We start from the raw sequence: 16,800 nt of genomic DNA on the forward strand, positions 1-16,800 counted from the left end.
CCGACACGGTGTCTACGCCGCAAACCGGACAAACGGCGGCCATTGCACACCTGCTGTTAAAAAAAAGGGAATAAATGAACCCGTTTGGCTGCACTTTCGATACCTCCGGTGTTGTCGAGCGCCGTTTTCTTATTCTGCAGCGTTAAACGAGTCGTTGCCATAGAAACGGGATATGACTAGCCATTTTAACGCCACAACTCGCCGGTCTTATCTTCGTCGCCGACACAACGGAGAACGGCGGCAGGCCAAGCCAAGAGGTGATGCTGTGTGTTCTGAACTCTTTTTCTTTTGTTTCTTTCCTTTATTTCTAGCCACGACGCAACTCTTGACATCGCGCGAGATTCAAAAAGATAAAAGCCATGCGGCACGTGGTGGAAGACACGCGAACTAAACGCCGATGTCCGAGAAAGCTGGATCTGACCACATTGGAGGTCAAGATCTGGTACTAGCGTTACGACTGGTTACGCACTACTACGACGGACAAACGGGTGCCGCCTTAAGGAGCTTCACCCCTAAAACTGTGGGCTGTTTGTCGTGGCATTTCTGCAATTGGCATATCTGCTGTTACCATATTTAGATATGCGTATGCATATATATATATGCATATCTGCTAATGACACGGGAGTGCGACATGTTGAAGCAGTGTGCACTTAAACAAACACGAAGTCGGCCTGCCTCCATATTTAACCTAGAAATAATTAATATGGTGGAAATGATAAATGTGGCGAACCTAAGAAACCATGATGACGTGCGGTCTTAATACACCGTATTTAAATGGCAGCAAATTAGCCTAAAGCAACACATTTCTGAGATGTACTGGTAGGCTAGTTGGTTTGCCGTCGTGATCGTTTTTTTTTTGTACTCGCTCCTGTGCTTAACACTTTCGGTCTTAACGTCTCATCCATTTGGTGTGCGATGTCGGCTGCCCTTCCTTTTTTTACGTCCACCCGTACATGCACTGTACAAAAGGATAAGAAGACATGGTTGTCTCAAGGCAGCAAAATTTATTTTATTGTCACGTGGTCGTGACGTCGACGAAGGCAGCAGTCAGCACGTCCGAGATGAAACTCTTTATTAGGCCGAACTTGTGGCCGGGAAAATGAAACTCCAGCTACAGCAATAAACTGATAGCGGCGAACAGAGCGTCGACCGTCGATCAACTGACAAGCGGTCAAGAGCGTCGGATTTTATACAGGCGCTATCGAACTTTCCAGTAATATCGCTGGTGGCGGCATTATCTCTCGACAAAGCTAGAACATTCACGGGCGGCGCGCAATCCTAATGAAACGATCTACTACAATCGAGAAGCTTCTTGAACACTGCTTTGCGGACAGCGTCGATCGTTGATAAACGTCCTTGCTGGTCAAACCCGAATAATTCAAAATAAAACAAGAAGTGGGCGTGGCATTGCCCCCCTCTGAATAAAGCATCGTCCCGATGCTTGTGAAAGAACAAAGAAGAGAGAAAAAAACAAGTGCATACATAAATAAGTTACAATAACAAAGGAAAAGTAGAGTGCCCAGGTTCGCTAACGCGCGAAAAAAGGCTTAAGGCGCACGACATGGACGACTTCAGGTCATGCGCGGCGTCGCTAGAAGTTCGTAATGCCGTCCGGGATGACCTCGTAGTCAAGAGCGCCGAGGCGTCGAAGAACCTTGTATGGCCCAAAATATCGCCGAAGGAGTTTTTCGCTAAGCCCACGTCGGCGTATCGGCGTCCAGACCCAAACACGGTCGCCGGGCTGGTATTCCACGAAGCCTCATCGAAGATTGTACCGACGGCTGTTGGTGTACTGCTGGTCCTTGATGCGCAGGCGGGCGAGCTGTCGAGCTTCTTCGGCACGTTGTAAGTAGGTGGTCACGTCGATGTTTTCCTCGTCGGTCACGTTTGGTAACATGGCGTCGAGCGTCGTTGCCGGGTTCCGTCCGTAGACCAACTTGTACGGCGTCATCTGCATCGTTTCTTGCACAGCGGTGTTGTATGCGAAGGTCACGTACGGAAGGATGGCATCCCACGTCTTGTGCTCGACGTCAACGTACATGGCCAGCATGTCGGCGATTGTCTTATTTAGCCGCTCGGTGAGGCCATTGGTTTGAGGGTGGTAGGCAGTGGTCCGGCGGTGGCTTGTCTGGCTGTACCTCAAGATCGCCTGAGTTAGCTCCGCTGTACACGCCGTACCTCTGTCGGTGATGAGGACCTCTGGGGCACCATGACGCAGAACGATGTCTTCAACAAAGAACTTCGCTACCTCGGCAGTACTGCCTCTAGGTAGGGCCCTTGTTTCGGCGTAGCGGGCCAGGTAGTCGGTAGATACGACGATCCACTTATTACCGCTAGTCGACGTTGGGAACGGCCCCAGGAGGTCCATCCCGATCTGCTGGAACGGTCGCCGAGGTGGCTCGATCGGCTGAAGAAAGCCCGCTGGTCTTGTTGGCGGTGTCTTGCGTCGCTGACAGTCTCGGCATGTTCTTACGTAGCGAGTGACGTCGGTGGCAAGGCGCGGCCAGTAGTACTTTTCCTGTACTCTTGCCAGCGTTCGGGAAACACCGAGGTGTCCTGCTGTCGGGTCGTCGTGCAGGGCTTCGAGGACTTTTGACCGCAATTCTGGAGGCACCACGACAAGGTACTTGGCTCGATGTGGCGAGAAGTTCTTCTTTTGGAGAACGCCGTTGCGTAAGAAAAACGACGCCAGTGCTCGCTTGAACACTTTCGGAACGACGGCGTTCTTGCCCTCGAGGTATTGCATAAGGCCTCTGAGTTCCGGGTCGGATCGTTGTTGTTCAGCGAAGTCGTCGGCACTTATGCTTCCGAAGAAGTAGTCATCATCCTGGTCGTCTTCCGGCGGCGGGTCCACGGGGGCACGAGACAGGCAGCCGGCGTCAGAGTGTTTTCTTCCGGACTTGTAAACGACGTGAATGTCGAATTCTTGCAGTCGTAGGCTCCACCGTGCGAGGCGACCGGAAGGGTCCTTCAAGTTAGCTAGCCAACACAATGCGTGGTGTTCGCTCACAACTTTGAAGGGCCGGCCGTAGAGGTAGGGGCGAAACTTCGATGTAGCCCAGATGATGGCCAGGCACTCCTTTTCCGTTGTGGAATAGTTGATTTCTGCCTTTGATAGCGAACGGCTAGCATAACTGATGACCCTCTCCAGCCCGTCAGTCTTCTGCACGAGGACGGCGCCGAGTCCTAGGCTGCTTGCGTCGGTGTGGATTTCCGTTTCGGCGTCTTCGTCGAAATGCGCTAGTATTGGAGGCATCTGAAGGCGTCCTTTAAGTTCTTGAAATGCCTCGATTTCCGCCGTTTCCCACTTGAATGGCACGTCGGTCTTCGTCAGGTGCGTTAGTGGCTGGGCTATTCGTGAAAATTCCTTGACGAAGCGTCTGTAGTAGGCGCACAAGCCGAGAAAACGGCGCACGGCCTTCTTATCGGTGGGTGGCGGGAAGTCAGCGACGACAGCTGTTTTCCGCGGGTCCGGGCGAACACCATTCTTGCTGATCACGTGACCCAAAAACAAGAGCTCCTCGCACGCGAAGCGGCACTTTTCAGGCTTCAGAGTGAGTCCGGAGGTCTTGAGTGCTTGAAGTACAGCTTCAAGGCGTCGAATGTGTTCGTCGAAGTTTGAGGAAAACACGACGACGTCGTCCAAGTACACAAGGCACGTCTGCCACTTCAAGCCGGCCAGTACTGTATCCATAACGCGTCGGAAAGTCGCGGGCGCCGAGCAAAGACCAAAGGGCATGACCTTGAACTCGAACAGGCCGTCTTGTGTTATGAAGGCAGTCTTTTCTCGGTCTCTCTCGTCGACTTCGATTTGCCAGTAGCCGGTCTTGAGGTCCATCGACGAAAAGTACTTGGCGTTGTGGAGTCGATCTAGGGCGTCGTCTATTCGTGGGAGAGGGTACACGTCCTTCTTCGTGACCTTGTTCAGGCGACGATAGTTGACGCAAAAACGTAGGGTTCCATCCTTCTTCCTCACTAACACCACAGGTGACGCCCACGGACTCTTGGACGGCTGGATGATGTCGTCGCGTAGCATTTCGTCGGCCTGTTTCTTGACGGCCTCGCGTTCTCGCGTCGAAACTCGGTACGGGCTCTGACGGATTGGTCGGGCACTTTCTTCTGTTATGATGCGATGTTTCGCGACTGGGGTCTGTCGAATTCTTGACGACGACGAGAAGCAGTCCTTGAATTGTAGCAGCAGGGTTTTTAGCTGGTCTTGCTCGTGCTTCGGGAGGCTCGGGTTGACGTCGAAATCTGGTTGGTTTCGTCGATTCGTCGAAGCAGGTTCGGTAGCATCGAAGAGGGCGAGAGCATTGCTGGATTCCACGAATTCGTGGATGTAGGCAACCGTCGTACCAATGTTGAGGTGCCTACATTCATGGCTGAAATTTGTCAGCACTACCTTTGCTTTGCCATCACGCAGCTCGGCTATGCCTCTTGCGACGCGAATCTGACGGTTGAGAAGTAGGTGCTGATCGCCCTCGATGACACCTTCAAGGTCTGCGTGTTCTTCGGTGCCGACGGAAATGATGATGCTGGAGAGAGGCGGAATGGTGACGTGCTCTTATATCACATTCAATACGGGCTTTCCTGGCGTCGTGTGTGGCGGCAGCGCTTTTTTTTGAGGCTAGTGTTATTGACTCAGATCTCAGGTCTATTAGGGCACCGTGTTCACTTAGGAAGTCCATCCCAAGTATCACGTCCCTGGAACAGTGCTGCAGGATAAGAAAGCTCGCAGGATAGGTTCGGTCACTGATGGTGACTCTTGCTGTGCAAACTCCAGCTACAGCAATAAACTGATAGCGGCGAACAGAGCATCGACCGTCGATCAACTGACAAGCGGTCAAGCGCGTCGGCTTTTATACAGGCGCTATCGAACTTTCCAGTAATATCGCTGGTGGCAGCATAATCTCTCGACAAAGCTAGAACATTCACGGGCGGCGCGCAATCGTAATAAAACGATCTACTACAATCGAGAAGCTTCTCGAACACTGCTTTGCGGACAGCGTCGATCGTTGATAAACGTCCTTGCTGGTCAAACCCGAATAATTCAAAATAAAACAAGAAGTGGGCGTGGCATTATAGTTCATCGCTCATGTCCGTGATTCAGCACCCGTCTGTACATGATAAATTGGGATGCCTCGGAAATAATGTAAAAAAAAAGCTTACAATAAAACTTCATTGCAGAGAACTGCCAATACAGGGGGCTGACAGTGCCAAGTGGCGAAACCCAGCGAGCTCAGAGCCCCTGCGTGGAGCTATTCTGCAAATGGGGTAATATGAAGATAACGAAGTGAGTACTTATCTATCGCTATTAGGCATTCAAGTTTTTTCGCAAGAATGATTACTCTAGAGGTTTCACACGCAGTGAACATTGAGGGAATGGTTTACTTTGTGTGCACTGTGACTGCAGCTAATTGCGCGAAATGTCATTCGCGCTCCGTTTGTATGTCCGTTTGTCCGTCCATTTCTTACCATAAGAATAAATGGCAGCGGTTGTAACCGTAAGAAAGCTGACTGTTTTGCCGCATCGTCTTGTAGCCACCGACAGTATTGCAAATAAAAAAAAAAGGTCTTTACCTACTTACTACCACGGCCACCGAACTAGTGCTGCGGACAATTCAAGGCTATTGAAATCTATACTCAAGCACAACTATAAATATGATATTTGATTTGTTATGTAAATATAAAGACATTAGCATTGAAAGAACCCGAATACATATTCTCGTTTCTTGGGCTTACACGATAGTAAATTTCGGTTTGTTTTGTTAACGCAATGTTAGTGAAATGAAAAGCGAAAATGATCCTCACAAATCAAATATTAACCGAGGTGGATGAAGAATCAGATAACGCAGACTGTCATGCGAAAGGAAAATGTTGACTGTTTTATGGGGTTCATTCTTCATTAGAAACGAAACATAGGGGCTATATTTTAAACGGTGCAGTGATAATAATAATAATAATGGGCTTTTACGTCCCAAAACCACAATGTCATTTTTGGGGACGCCGTATTGGAGGGCTCAGGAAAGTTTAACCATGGGGTGTTCTTTACCGTGCACCTAATTTTAAGTACAAGAACCTATAGCATTGAACGGTGCAGTAAAGGCTTCGCGGTTGGTATACGTAAGTGTAGCGCCACCAGGGAAACGCGGCCACTACAGGGCGGCGATGAAACCCGCATCAGAATCAAAATGACATATTCATTACGTCAATACCACGGTCGATAGCGAAAGGCCCCATGAGCAGAAACATTCAATCCTGCTTTTGTGTTTTTTAGTTTTTGAAATTGAGGTCCCTCAGTAGAAATATGCTGCTGGTCGCCTTGCCATACGTCAGCGCGCGAGATAATGGATTTCATTGGAGCAAATGCATGCTGCCTACAAAGAGCAGCAGTCGTTAGTTCGATTGAGCTCATCAGAACCCGACAAACAGCAGCAGCGAACCTTCACTAACTCACTCTACACTACCACAGACCTTTAAATAACGTACTGGCTATTTTTAAAGCACATATTTCTGCATGAACAATTCTAACATATGCCCTTGCTTGAGTACCAGCTATTCATCACTGCTCCCAAAATACCGTAACTTTTCTGCTTCTGCCAGCAGGCACGCAGTGGCCATATGTGCCAACCAGTAGATGCAGCGCGCAGCGGAGAAACTGTGTAGCGCTCTTGCCTCTCACACTCACAGCCTAGGAGGAACTCCTACGTAAATGCACACCTTGATACTGAATATACGTGGCATCTTGAAGAATTGCAGCTTGAGTGCAGACATGCTGTGCCTTTACGCCTCAAATTTTAGGAATCTTGGACGCGTCCTAAATTTAGGCAGCCAAGCGTTTGACTGCTGATACTGTTACGTACTTTCCGCTTCATGGCTTGCACAACTCCTTGGTTTCACAATAAACTTCGCCTCTAATTTCAAACTCAGAAGCCATTTCATATTTTTACTGGCTTTACCTATATGGCCACTGCTAAAACTCCCTTGAGATCTGAAAGAGTGAAGTTATGAAGCATTAATGATTGAGGATAATAGAATGTGCGAGTGGAATATTGCCACCGCACATTTGTTGGTTCGACACGACCTCCTAAAAAGATGTTTCTCTTGCTTGTTCACGCTGCTACTGCATTCGGGCGTAAATATCTCAGTCCTGCTGAGATATTTTGAGTCCATCTTATTGTTCTTCGGGCAGTTAAATGACCCTACAGCATTGTGATGTTATATGTGAATTTCCCTGTGTGTCATATAGACAAAATTAACGAGAACTCATTTGACAGTACTTGACTACTTCAGGGATCTCACTATCGCGAAGTGTACCGGGATACATGCATAATTTTAATGTTATATTTTTTTATAGGTGTCCCGCAATCATCATCAATAATACACGCTGCGTAAAAAATGCAGGTGAAGCGGCACCGTATCCAAAATGCTGCCCATCCCTTTCGTGCTCTCTTCTTGACGCTGACGATACTGCGACTATATATAGTTGAATGTTCCCGTACAAGATGCTTAGAGATAACCGACAAACGAGCAACGTAAATCTCCTCCGAATGCCGAAAAGTAAATAAATTCTGCTGCTAATTTCAGCATCAACCGTGCTGAAATAAGCAATTATTTCAATGTACGCAATATAACTGTGGAATATGTTTCTGCACAGATGACACACGTAGTATGGTGCTTTGTGCATCCTCTGCCGTTAAAAATGTCAGCTTATTTTTCAAATTAAGAGACATACAAAAACATCGTTTCTACAGCCGACCTGTTCTTAACCATATAGGGTACACAATGTTCAATGGAACATTGGCTTAATTCGTTGGAGGCTTAAGGAGCGTAGCCTGCGCCGGATGGCTACATTAATGGTATGATACGCATATATTTTAGCGACATCCTTCATAAGAATATTTTACATGGTCTCTATAGACTTTTCTACATGGATAGCATAACGTCGCGCCTCTCTTATTGCCAGTACACCTTAGTCGCCAATACATATTATAAGCTATGAATGTTATTAGAGGAGAAAACTTGTTTCGGAATCCTTACACTTTGTAGGTAGTGATAGCATAATGTAATTACGTGTCTGAGAATTGCGTCTACGCGTTTTGGTATTGAATCCATCGCGTACGTCACAGTCACGAATGTGGGCTGCCCGGAAAAAGTGTATAAAGTGCCTCCTTCAGTTACGATGACCTGCAAAGGGCCTTTTATGAGATGCGTCTTAGCTTGAAAAGATGTCTAGCTTTAGGTTTTAATTTTTTATTATTGAAGCGCCCGTGTGTTCCACGTTTCTCTGTGTCCTCGTCCTTCATGCGCTAAAAGCGCCATAATGTCATTCCAAGAGGCCCACAACGCTGCGTGTTTTAGTGCTCAGGCCACCAGCGTGCAATACGGTAGTAATGGGTCAGTACTTAGAGATTGCCGATGCCACACCTGACATAAAGGAAATGTACCTTAAAGGTTAGCTTCTCACTCTAGGTGCACTTTCTTTCAACGGAAACACAACTTAGTGGCAAGCTTAGTATAACGGAAGCTCGCTTTAATTGTGACGACGATGCCGGGCATCCCATCATGTTCGTGGACTCCATTTCATCTGAAAGGAACGATGACACGGATACAAATACAAGGGGTGCATTGGTTATACAGAGATAAATGTGAGGATAATATTCATGAAGCAAAAATAAAAACTGCTGTGTAATAAAACAAAAAAGACGCTCTGCGGCATCTATTTTATTCAATTATCAGTAAGCACTCGTTATATTGCTTTGGCCAAGCAAGGTTCTCACTCCGTGCTTAATGGGCAGTTCTCAAACATCTTGTGGCTATTTCTCCAAACGATGACCACGGCCACTATCTCCACATCCGTGCTCATAGTACACTGATCCAGAGCCTCCTCCTGATCTGTACTCATCCACCTGACTCACAGATCCCCCTGACCTGTACGCAGAGCAGGAGCAGGCCCGTCAAGCCTCAAGCAGTCATGGAAGACCGCTTGAATGTGATGAACCGCAGCGCAGAGGATATTACATCGGCTTTGACGTTCGTGCAGTGCAAGATCTTTTGAATGCGCTAAAGAGCTTTCGTACTGTGGGAAGGCCTAGAATAACAGAGCTGAGCTAATTCGTAAGTATTGTAGTGAAGAGGAATGTCCAGCGTTGCAGCCATATCGCCAGCCCTGCGCGAGGCACGAGCTGGAACTGCCAGCCCGTGCTAGCCCGTGTTTTTGCTGCAACGCTGCCCGCGCCCGTCCAGTTCCTGCTGCTACTGTCACGACGCAACCACCGCTTGTAGCCCAGTGTTTTCATTATAGTATTCGTTCTAAACAGGGAGTGCAAACACGGACACAAAAAAGAACTCGACACCAGAAAGATCTGATTGTGGTCTTGACTTTTTTCTTGTGTCCGTGTTTGGACGCTTTCTTTGAGTATAGAAGCTATATAATTCCGTAGTCTTGAGATGGCTGCGTATGTGTACGTCAGTGGAAGTTTTTTCAGCCCCAACATTCATTTACAGCTGTGCTTACTGAGGGCGCTGTGGCCATGTCCACCTACGGAATAGCAGATCATGTCGGAGCGGCTCAATGCGGAAATGAAATTACTTGACACAGAAGTTGGTGCAAAGCCAGGCTCACGAAGTTTTCTTTCGGGAAGCGAGCCTTCTCCTGTATAACACGGTCGTGTAATGGAACTGCCCCATTAAGGCAGTTATAGTCTCTTGAACTTGCTGCAGACACATTTGCATAGTATTGTAGGGCGGCTACAAAATGTGCATTTGCCAATAGTGTAAGCAACGAATTAATTGCGTCGGTATAGAAATGTGAGTAGCCAATTTCGATCTCAATTTTGCAGTGCACAGTGTTCAGGTGAATTATGTCACTTCATATCAAGTTGTCGGTGCTAGCGAGGTCTACCTCTCTCTTCTGGGGCTTTGGGACAATCGGAGACACAAATTCAAGATTGTTCCTGATGATTACAAACGTCACAATTATTTCGGAAAGAACCTTATGTCTCTAGCAACAAGCCATGTCAACGCGGACAAAAATGACGGCTGCTGTTCTGCACAGCAGCGCCTTCCTTTCCAAGCCAGCTGTCAGCTGGCCCACACGTTTTCCGCAACCCGAAGATCCGCTCCAGTGAGCACATCAATGGACGCGCATCATGCGCGTTGCTCTGTCACGAAATTCTTCACAACCCTGGTCTTGTCGATCGGTGACTGCAACTGGCAATAGGTAATTGCAATTGGCAAATAAAGTGATCGCATGACCCATTATACTGCTGTATTGCATGGACGAATTGTGCGCTTTGATATGTACAATACAACAATGCGAAACCGCACCACACAAGCTTGTTCTTCCGCTGATGGAGAGGCGTTGCACATAATCTGTATCGTATCTGTGTGACACTTTTAAAGTAGGAAAAAGTGCTCTTAAGCGCAGAAGGTTCACACTTCAGAACGTTCACCTTAGTCACCACACGGCAACCCGTTTTTCACGGGGAATGTAACTCTTTTGGAAAGACGACCGAACCCCTGTCTTGGGTCGACCATAACTAGTGCTGAAGTGCGAACCACCATCGTGTGATCCCATTGGAATACGCAACTAGCAGCTTCGGCGCTGCTACAAAACCGCGAGGGCCAGCGCTGAGCGGACGACATTGAACAGCGGTATCCGAAACGTCGAAATCCAAACCTTTCCGAACTTCCGCGGACAGAAAAAGAGATCTCGGTACAGTTACACTTATGTGTTCCTTTCTCCACTTCGAAGCGGACGGCTGGGCCGCATTGCGCGTGTCACCTTAATGCCTATTTTCCTTAACTATTCGATATAGTCTCGAAATGCCAATTTACTGAAGAAATTATATATCGCTGGGCAAAACTTCTCAGTGAAACGTCCAAAATTGCTTTTAGTCTTTAAGAGCTGTAGCCGTAACAGCATGCGTTGAACGAGTGAACGCTGGGTAAGCACGTTCGTTTTTTGTTGCAGAGCACTTCATCCCTTAGGGAGCCTCGATGAACGTGTACAGCACACGTGCAATAATTCCAGTGATGGCCCTTACGCTTTCTTCGCAGTGCCGTCAGCCACAGATAAATAATAATAATAATAATAATAATAATAATAATAATAATAATAATAATAATAATAATAATAATAATAATAATAATAATAATAATAATATTAATAATAATAATAATAATAAAAATAATAATAATAATAAAAATAAAAAAAATAATAATAATAATAATCAGCCTGTCTACGCCCACTGCAAAGCAAAGGCCTCTCCCATGTTTCGCCAATCAACCTGGTCCTGTGCTTTCTGCTGCCACGTTATACCTGTCTCCCCCTCACGCGTTTGCCATCTCTTGGAATCCAATCAGTTACCCTTAATGACCACCGGTTATCCTGCCGAGGTGCTACGTGCCCGGCCCATATCCATTTCTTCTTCTTGATTTCAACTATGATATCCTTAACCCATATTTGTTCCCTGATTCACTCTGCTCTCTTCCTGCCTCTTAAGGTTACACGTAACATTTTCCTTTCCATCGCTCGCTGCGTCGTCCTCAATTTAAGTTGAACCTTCTTTGTAAGTCTCCAGGTTTCTGCTCCGTAGGTAAGTAGCGGTAGGATGCAATTGTTTATACCTTCCTCTTGAGTGATAGTGGTAGACTACCATTCATGATCTGATAATGCTTGTCGAATGAGCCCCATCCCCTCCTTATTGTTCTAGTATTTCATTCTCATGATTCGGCTCCGCGGTTACTACCTGTCCTAAGTAGACGTAATCCTTTAAAACTTCCCGTGTCTCGCCACCTATCGCAAGCGCTGTTCTCTGCCCAGATTGTTCCACATTAATTTTATGCATATTAATTTTCAGACCTACACTTCTACTTTCCGTACCGACTTCAGTGATCATGAGCTGTAATTTGTCTCCCACGTTACTCATCAATGCAATGGCATCAGCGAATCGCAGGTTACTGAGATACTTTCGATTAACTCTTATTCCTAATTCTTCCCAATCTAGGGCCCTGAAAACCTCCTGTAAACACGCGGTGAATAGCATTGGAGAGATCGTGTCTTCCTGCCGTACGCCTTTCTTTATTAAGATTCTGTCGCTTTCTTTATGGAGGACTATAGTGGCTGTGGATCCGCTGTAGATTTCTTCCATTATCTTTATATAGGCTTCGTCGATGCCCTGATTCCGCAGTGCCTGCATGACCGCTGATGTCTCCACCGAATCAAATGCCTTCTCGTAATCTACGAAGGCTATGTATAGGGGTTGGTTGTATTCCGCGCATTTCTCTTTCACCTGATTGATAGTATGAATATGGTCCATAGAAGCCTGTACGAAATCCTGCCTGGTCCCTTGGTTGATTGAACTCTAATGTCGTAATAATTCTGTTAGCAATTACTTTTGTAAACAGCTAGTAGACAACGGACAGTAAGCTGATGGGCCTGTAATTTTTCAGCTTCTTGACGTCCCCTTTCTTATGAATCAAGATGATGGCATTCTTCCAAGATTCTGGCATCCTCCTCGTCGAGAGACACTTCGTATACAGGGTGGCCAGTTTTTCTAACATAATCTCTCCACCGTCTTTCAACAGGTCTGATGCTACCTGATCCTCACCAGCGGCTTTGCCTCTTTGCATTCCCTTTAGGGCTCTGTTTACTTCTCCTGTCAATACTGGTGGGATGTCAAATTCCTCTGGGCTATTACTGCATTTTACGTTATCATCCTGACTGCCTCGGCTGCTGTACAGATCTCTGCAGAACTTTTCCGCTATCTCAACTATTTTATCCATATTGTTTGTGACCTTGTGACCACAGATAAATATTAATATTCTCTTAACGTGGCGCTCTCAAGAGAGTGTCTTATTTATAGCTAGGCCGACATCTCCTGTATGTGGATAACAGCAATCTAGAAATAGTAATCAGGGTCTGACATAGTGGCTCAGGCTCTTGCGCTGAAATCTGATGTAATGAATATTAGATATTGTTATGTGCCGCTTTCCTAGAGGACGAGGATAGGAGGACTGGTTCGTTGCTGTTTTTCGCCATCTTCGTTGTTACCCCGATCACTGTGATTGTGTCAGTACTGTAAATACAGCCTTCTTCTGTCGTCTCCCCCGTAGCATCTTTGGTGGAGGCGCTGGGTATATTTGAAGCACACCACGGAACATCGCAGCGGGCGTCTCCTTGGGCAATCCATCGTGTCGACAGGCAGGCCCGTTTATCGAGTGCCCGCTACGCCAACTGAACTCAGCCACAATGTTGTTACCCATCCCCGAGACCCTGGTACCTTCTGCGGAACTGACAACGTGCATGCCGAAAAATGGCTGGCCTACCACGAGCGCGCCAGCAAGACCAACCGGTGGGACCCAAATTTGATGCTGGCAAACGTCAGTTACTACCTCAAGGGAACGGCCACTGTGTGGTTCGACACGCACGAGGAGGAGCTGACCAGTTGGGATGTGTGCGAAACAAAAAATGAAAGATCTTTTTGGAAAGCCTATCGCACGACAATGAGCCGCCCAGAAAGGACTTTCGTGCCGTGCAGAAACCTCGACGGAGCCGTACATGGTGTACATCCAAGATGTGTTAGCCTTGTGCCGGCAAGTTGACGACCAAATGCCCGAAACAAACATAGTCAGCCACATTCTCAAAGGCATCGCCGATGACGCATTTCGCTTACTAGTCTACAAGGACTGCTCCACCACCGACGACATCAACAGGGAGTGCCGACGCTTTGAAGAAGCGAAGAGTCGTCGAGTCACGCAGCAATTTGTTCTGCTCCCTAACACCGCCGCCACGTCGTCGTACGAAAACGTCCAGCTCCAGCCGCCACCCTTTACCAAAAACTTCCTGCGCCTTGTGCGGCGAGAGATAGAGGCAGTATCCCCATCCGCACCGCAGGCCCGTTCTTACGAGGAGACCCGCCCGACAGTGTCGTTAATCCAGGCAGTAGTGCGCGAAGAACTGGCGAGCGCAGGCATGCAGCTCATGTGTTCCCTAAGTTGTCCCGCGGTCAGCACTGTTCCATCCTACCGCCACAACCGGCATATTCCAGGTTCCGTGATCCGAACCAGTGGCGCACGCGAGATGACAGGCCGATATGCTTCAACTGCAACGGGTAGGCCACATTTCTCGCCATTGTCGCTGTCGTCGGCCATCGTCTCCTCGTGCAATGTACCGTGCAGAGCACACTCGATCCTCAACTTTTTACGCCCGCGAAGACCCTACGAACCTCAACGTCCAAACCTCGGCCCCACGTTACGACCGTTCGCCGTCCCCGCAGAACCAGTGACGTTCTCGGTCACCTTTGCCCTGTCGCTCACCTTCGCCGTGCCCTCGCCGTCCCTCCTCGGAAAACTGACCAGTGCAGCTCCCGGAGGTGATGCGGTATTGGCCTAACGACCCGGAAATCCTCTGTTGACTATGGGTACCCGACAAAACCTTTTGGACGTAGAAGTAGATGGCATGCCTGTTTCGGCGCTCATCGACACTGACGCCCAATAATCAGCAATGAGCGTTCACCTTTCTCGCCGCCTCGGCAAGGTCCTTACGCCCGCTTCATCACCTGTTGTTCGTGTAGCCGATGGCGGTACACCTTGCGTTCTTGGAATGTGTACTGCGCGTGTGAGCTTCGACGAGCACAAGACCTCAGTTCTCTTTGCTGTTATGGACGAGTGTCCCCATGACCTCATTCTCGGCCACGACTTTCTGAGCACGCACTCTGCCCTTATCGACTGTTCTTCTGGCCTTTTACAGTTGGAGCTTCCTGCTATGCCTGACCACATCATCGCGTCGCCACTACGTTTATGTGCTGTCCAGTTGGTTCGCTTGCGCCCAGATACAGCTACTTACGTCTCATTTACCCCAGACACTCCTGTACGTGATGGCGACTACCTGATTACCCCTTCCTTGGACGTTCTTCTGACGCATCGTGTAGCTCTGCCTCACTCCCTTGTGACTGTTTCTGCGAACCGAGCATGCATACCTGTACTCAACTTTGAAGGTAGCGCACAGATGCTTCCCGAAGGTATCACGCTGGGCACTATATCACCTTTAGACGCACACGACCCAGTCACCCTGGCCATTGATACTCCACAACCGGCTTCAGGAAGCCCTGCTGCTAGCACAACACTTGATGACCCGCTCGACGACATGATTGCCCCGGACCTTTCCCCTTCTGAAAGCAAGAACTACCCCTTTTGTTGGCGTCATACCGCGACGTTTTCGATTTCGCTGCGCCACAGCTTGGCCAAACATCTCTAGTCACCCATTGTATTGATACCGGGGACGCAATACCCATTCATCGACGTCCTTACCCTGTCTCTGCTACCGAGCGCGGCGTCATTCAAACGGTAGTCGACAAGATGCTTGCTAAGGACATCATCGAGCCATCTTCGAGTCCTTCGGCGTCCCTTGTGGTACTTGTAAAGAAGAAAGACAACACCTGGCGGTTCTGCGTCGGCTACCGGCACCTTAACAAGATCACCAAGAAAGACGTCTATCCTTTGCCGCGAATAGACGATGCCTTTGACTCCTTTCATGGCGCACGGTACTTTTCTTCCATAGACCTTCGCTCAGACTACTGGCAAATTGCTGTCAATGAAAATGATCGGGACAAGACGGCCTTTACTACACCGGATGGGTGCTACCAGTTTTAGGTGATGCACTTTGGGTTGTGTAACACGACCGCAACATTTGAGCGCATGATGGACTCCCTACTTCGGGATTTCAAATGGTCCACATGCCTCTGTTACCTCGACGATGTCGTCGTTTTCTCACCTACGTTCTCAAGCCACCTACAACGCTTGTCGGCTATTTTGCAAGTCTTCAGCTCAACTCTTGAATATGCCGCTTTGGCCGCCGCGAGATTACCGTGCTTGGCGATCTTGTTGACGCTGCATACGGCCTGACCCTGCAAAAATACGCGCCGTTACGCACTTCCCCACTCCACGTTCTTCCAAGGACGTTCGCTCGTTTTTTGGTCTATGTTAGTATTTCGCTGCTTTGTTAATGATTTTGCAGCGATTGCGCAGCCCCTCACATGCCTTCTCCAAAGGGACGTCCCCTTCTCTAGGGGTCCTGCCCAAGCGTCGGCCTTTTCTCATCTCGTCGACCTACTCACATAGCCCCCTTTGTTGGCTCATTTCGATGACTGCACCCACCGAAGTATGTGCCGACGGCAGTGGTCATGGCATCGGCGCTGTGTTCAGCCAAAATCAACGTGGGCATGATTGCATTACTGCATACGCCAGCCGCCTTCTTTCCGCAGCTGAACCGAATTATTCAATAGCAGAAAGAGAGTGCCTCGCTCTTGTTCGGGCAGTCGGCAAATTTCGTCTTTACCTGTAGGCAGACCCTTCACCGTTGTCAGTAATCACCACGCCCTCTGCTGGCTGTCTTCTCTCAAGGATTCCACTCGTCGCCTTGGTCGTTGGGGATTACGACTTCAAGAGTACGCGTACAGTGTCGTCTAAAAGACTGGCCGCTTGCATCAGGAGGCCGACTGCCTGTCCCGATATCTCGTAGACCCGCCGGAACCTTTGGCGAACGATACCATTCTATCTGTGCTCGCAATAACTGACCTCTTCAACATCGCTGCCAAGCAACGCCGTGACTCGACTCTCCACAGGATCATTGACCACCTCAACTCACCGACTCCTGATTCCTCCCTTCGTCTCTTCGTGCTATGCGATGGCACCTTGCTTCGTCGCAGTTTCATACCTGACGGTCCTGACCTCTTGCTTGTGATTCCGGCGCACCTTCGTTCGACTGTCCTGGCCCAACTTCATGATGTGCCGACA

The 16,800-nt window shown here is 48.5% G+C and overlaps 1 protein-coding gene across 1 annotated transcript in view; it reads left to right on the forward strand.

Moving 5' to 3' along the window:
* Positions 1-7,620, forward strand: part of LOC119399553 (uncharacterized) — a 35,356-nt gene extending 27,736 nt beyond the window's left edge. The window contains exons 4-5 of the mRNA XM_037666361.1: positions 5,188-5,293; positions 7,358-7,620. Coding sequence (XP_037522289.1) covers positions 5,188-5,293; positions 7,358-7,490 — 239 coding nt within the window. The 3' untranslated portion in view covers positions 7,491-7,620. The remainder of the gene's footprint in view (positions 1-5,187; positions 5,294-7,357) is intronic.
* The last annotated feature ends 9,180 nt before the right edge of the window (positions 7,621-16,800 follow it).

This window comes from Rhipicephalus sanguineus, chromosome 7 (assembly GCF_013339695.2).
Source record: "Rhipicephalus sanguineus isolate Rsan-2018 chromosome 7, BIME_Rsan_1.4, whole genome shotgun sequence".
NCBI classification, from domain to species: Eukaryota; Metazoa; Arthropoda; class Arachnida; order Ixodida; family Ixodidae; genus Rhipicephalus; species Rhipicephalus sanguineus.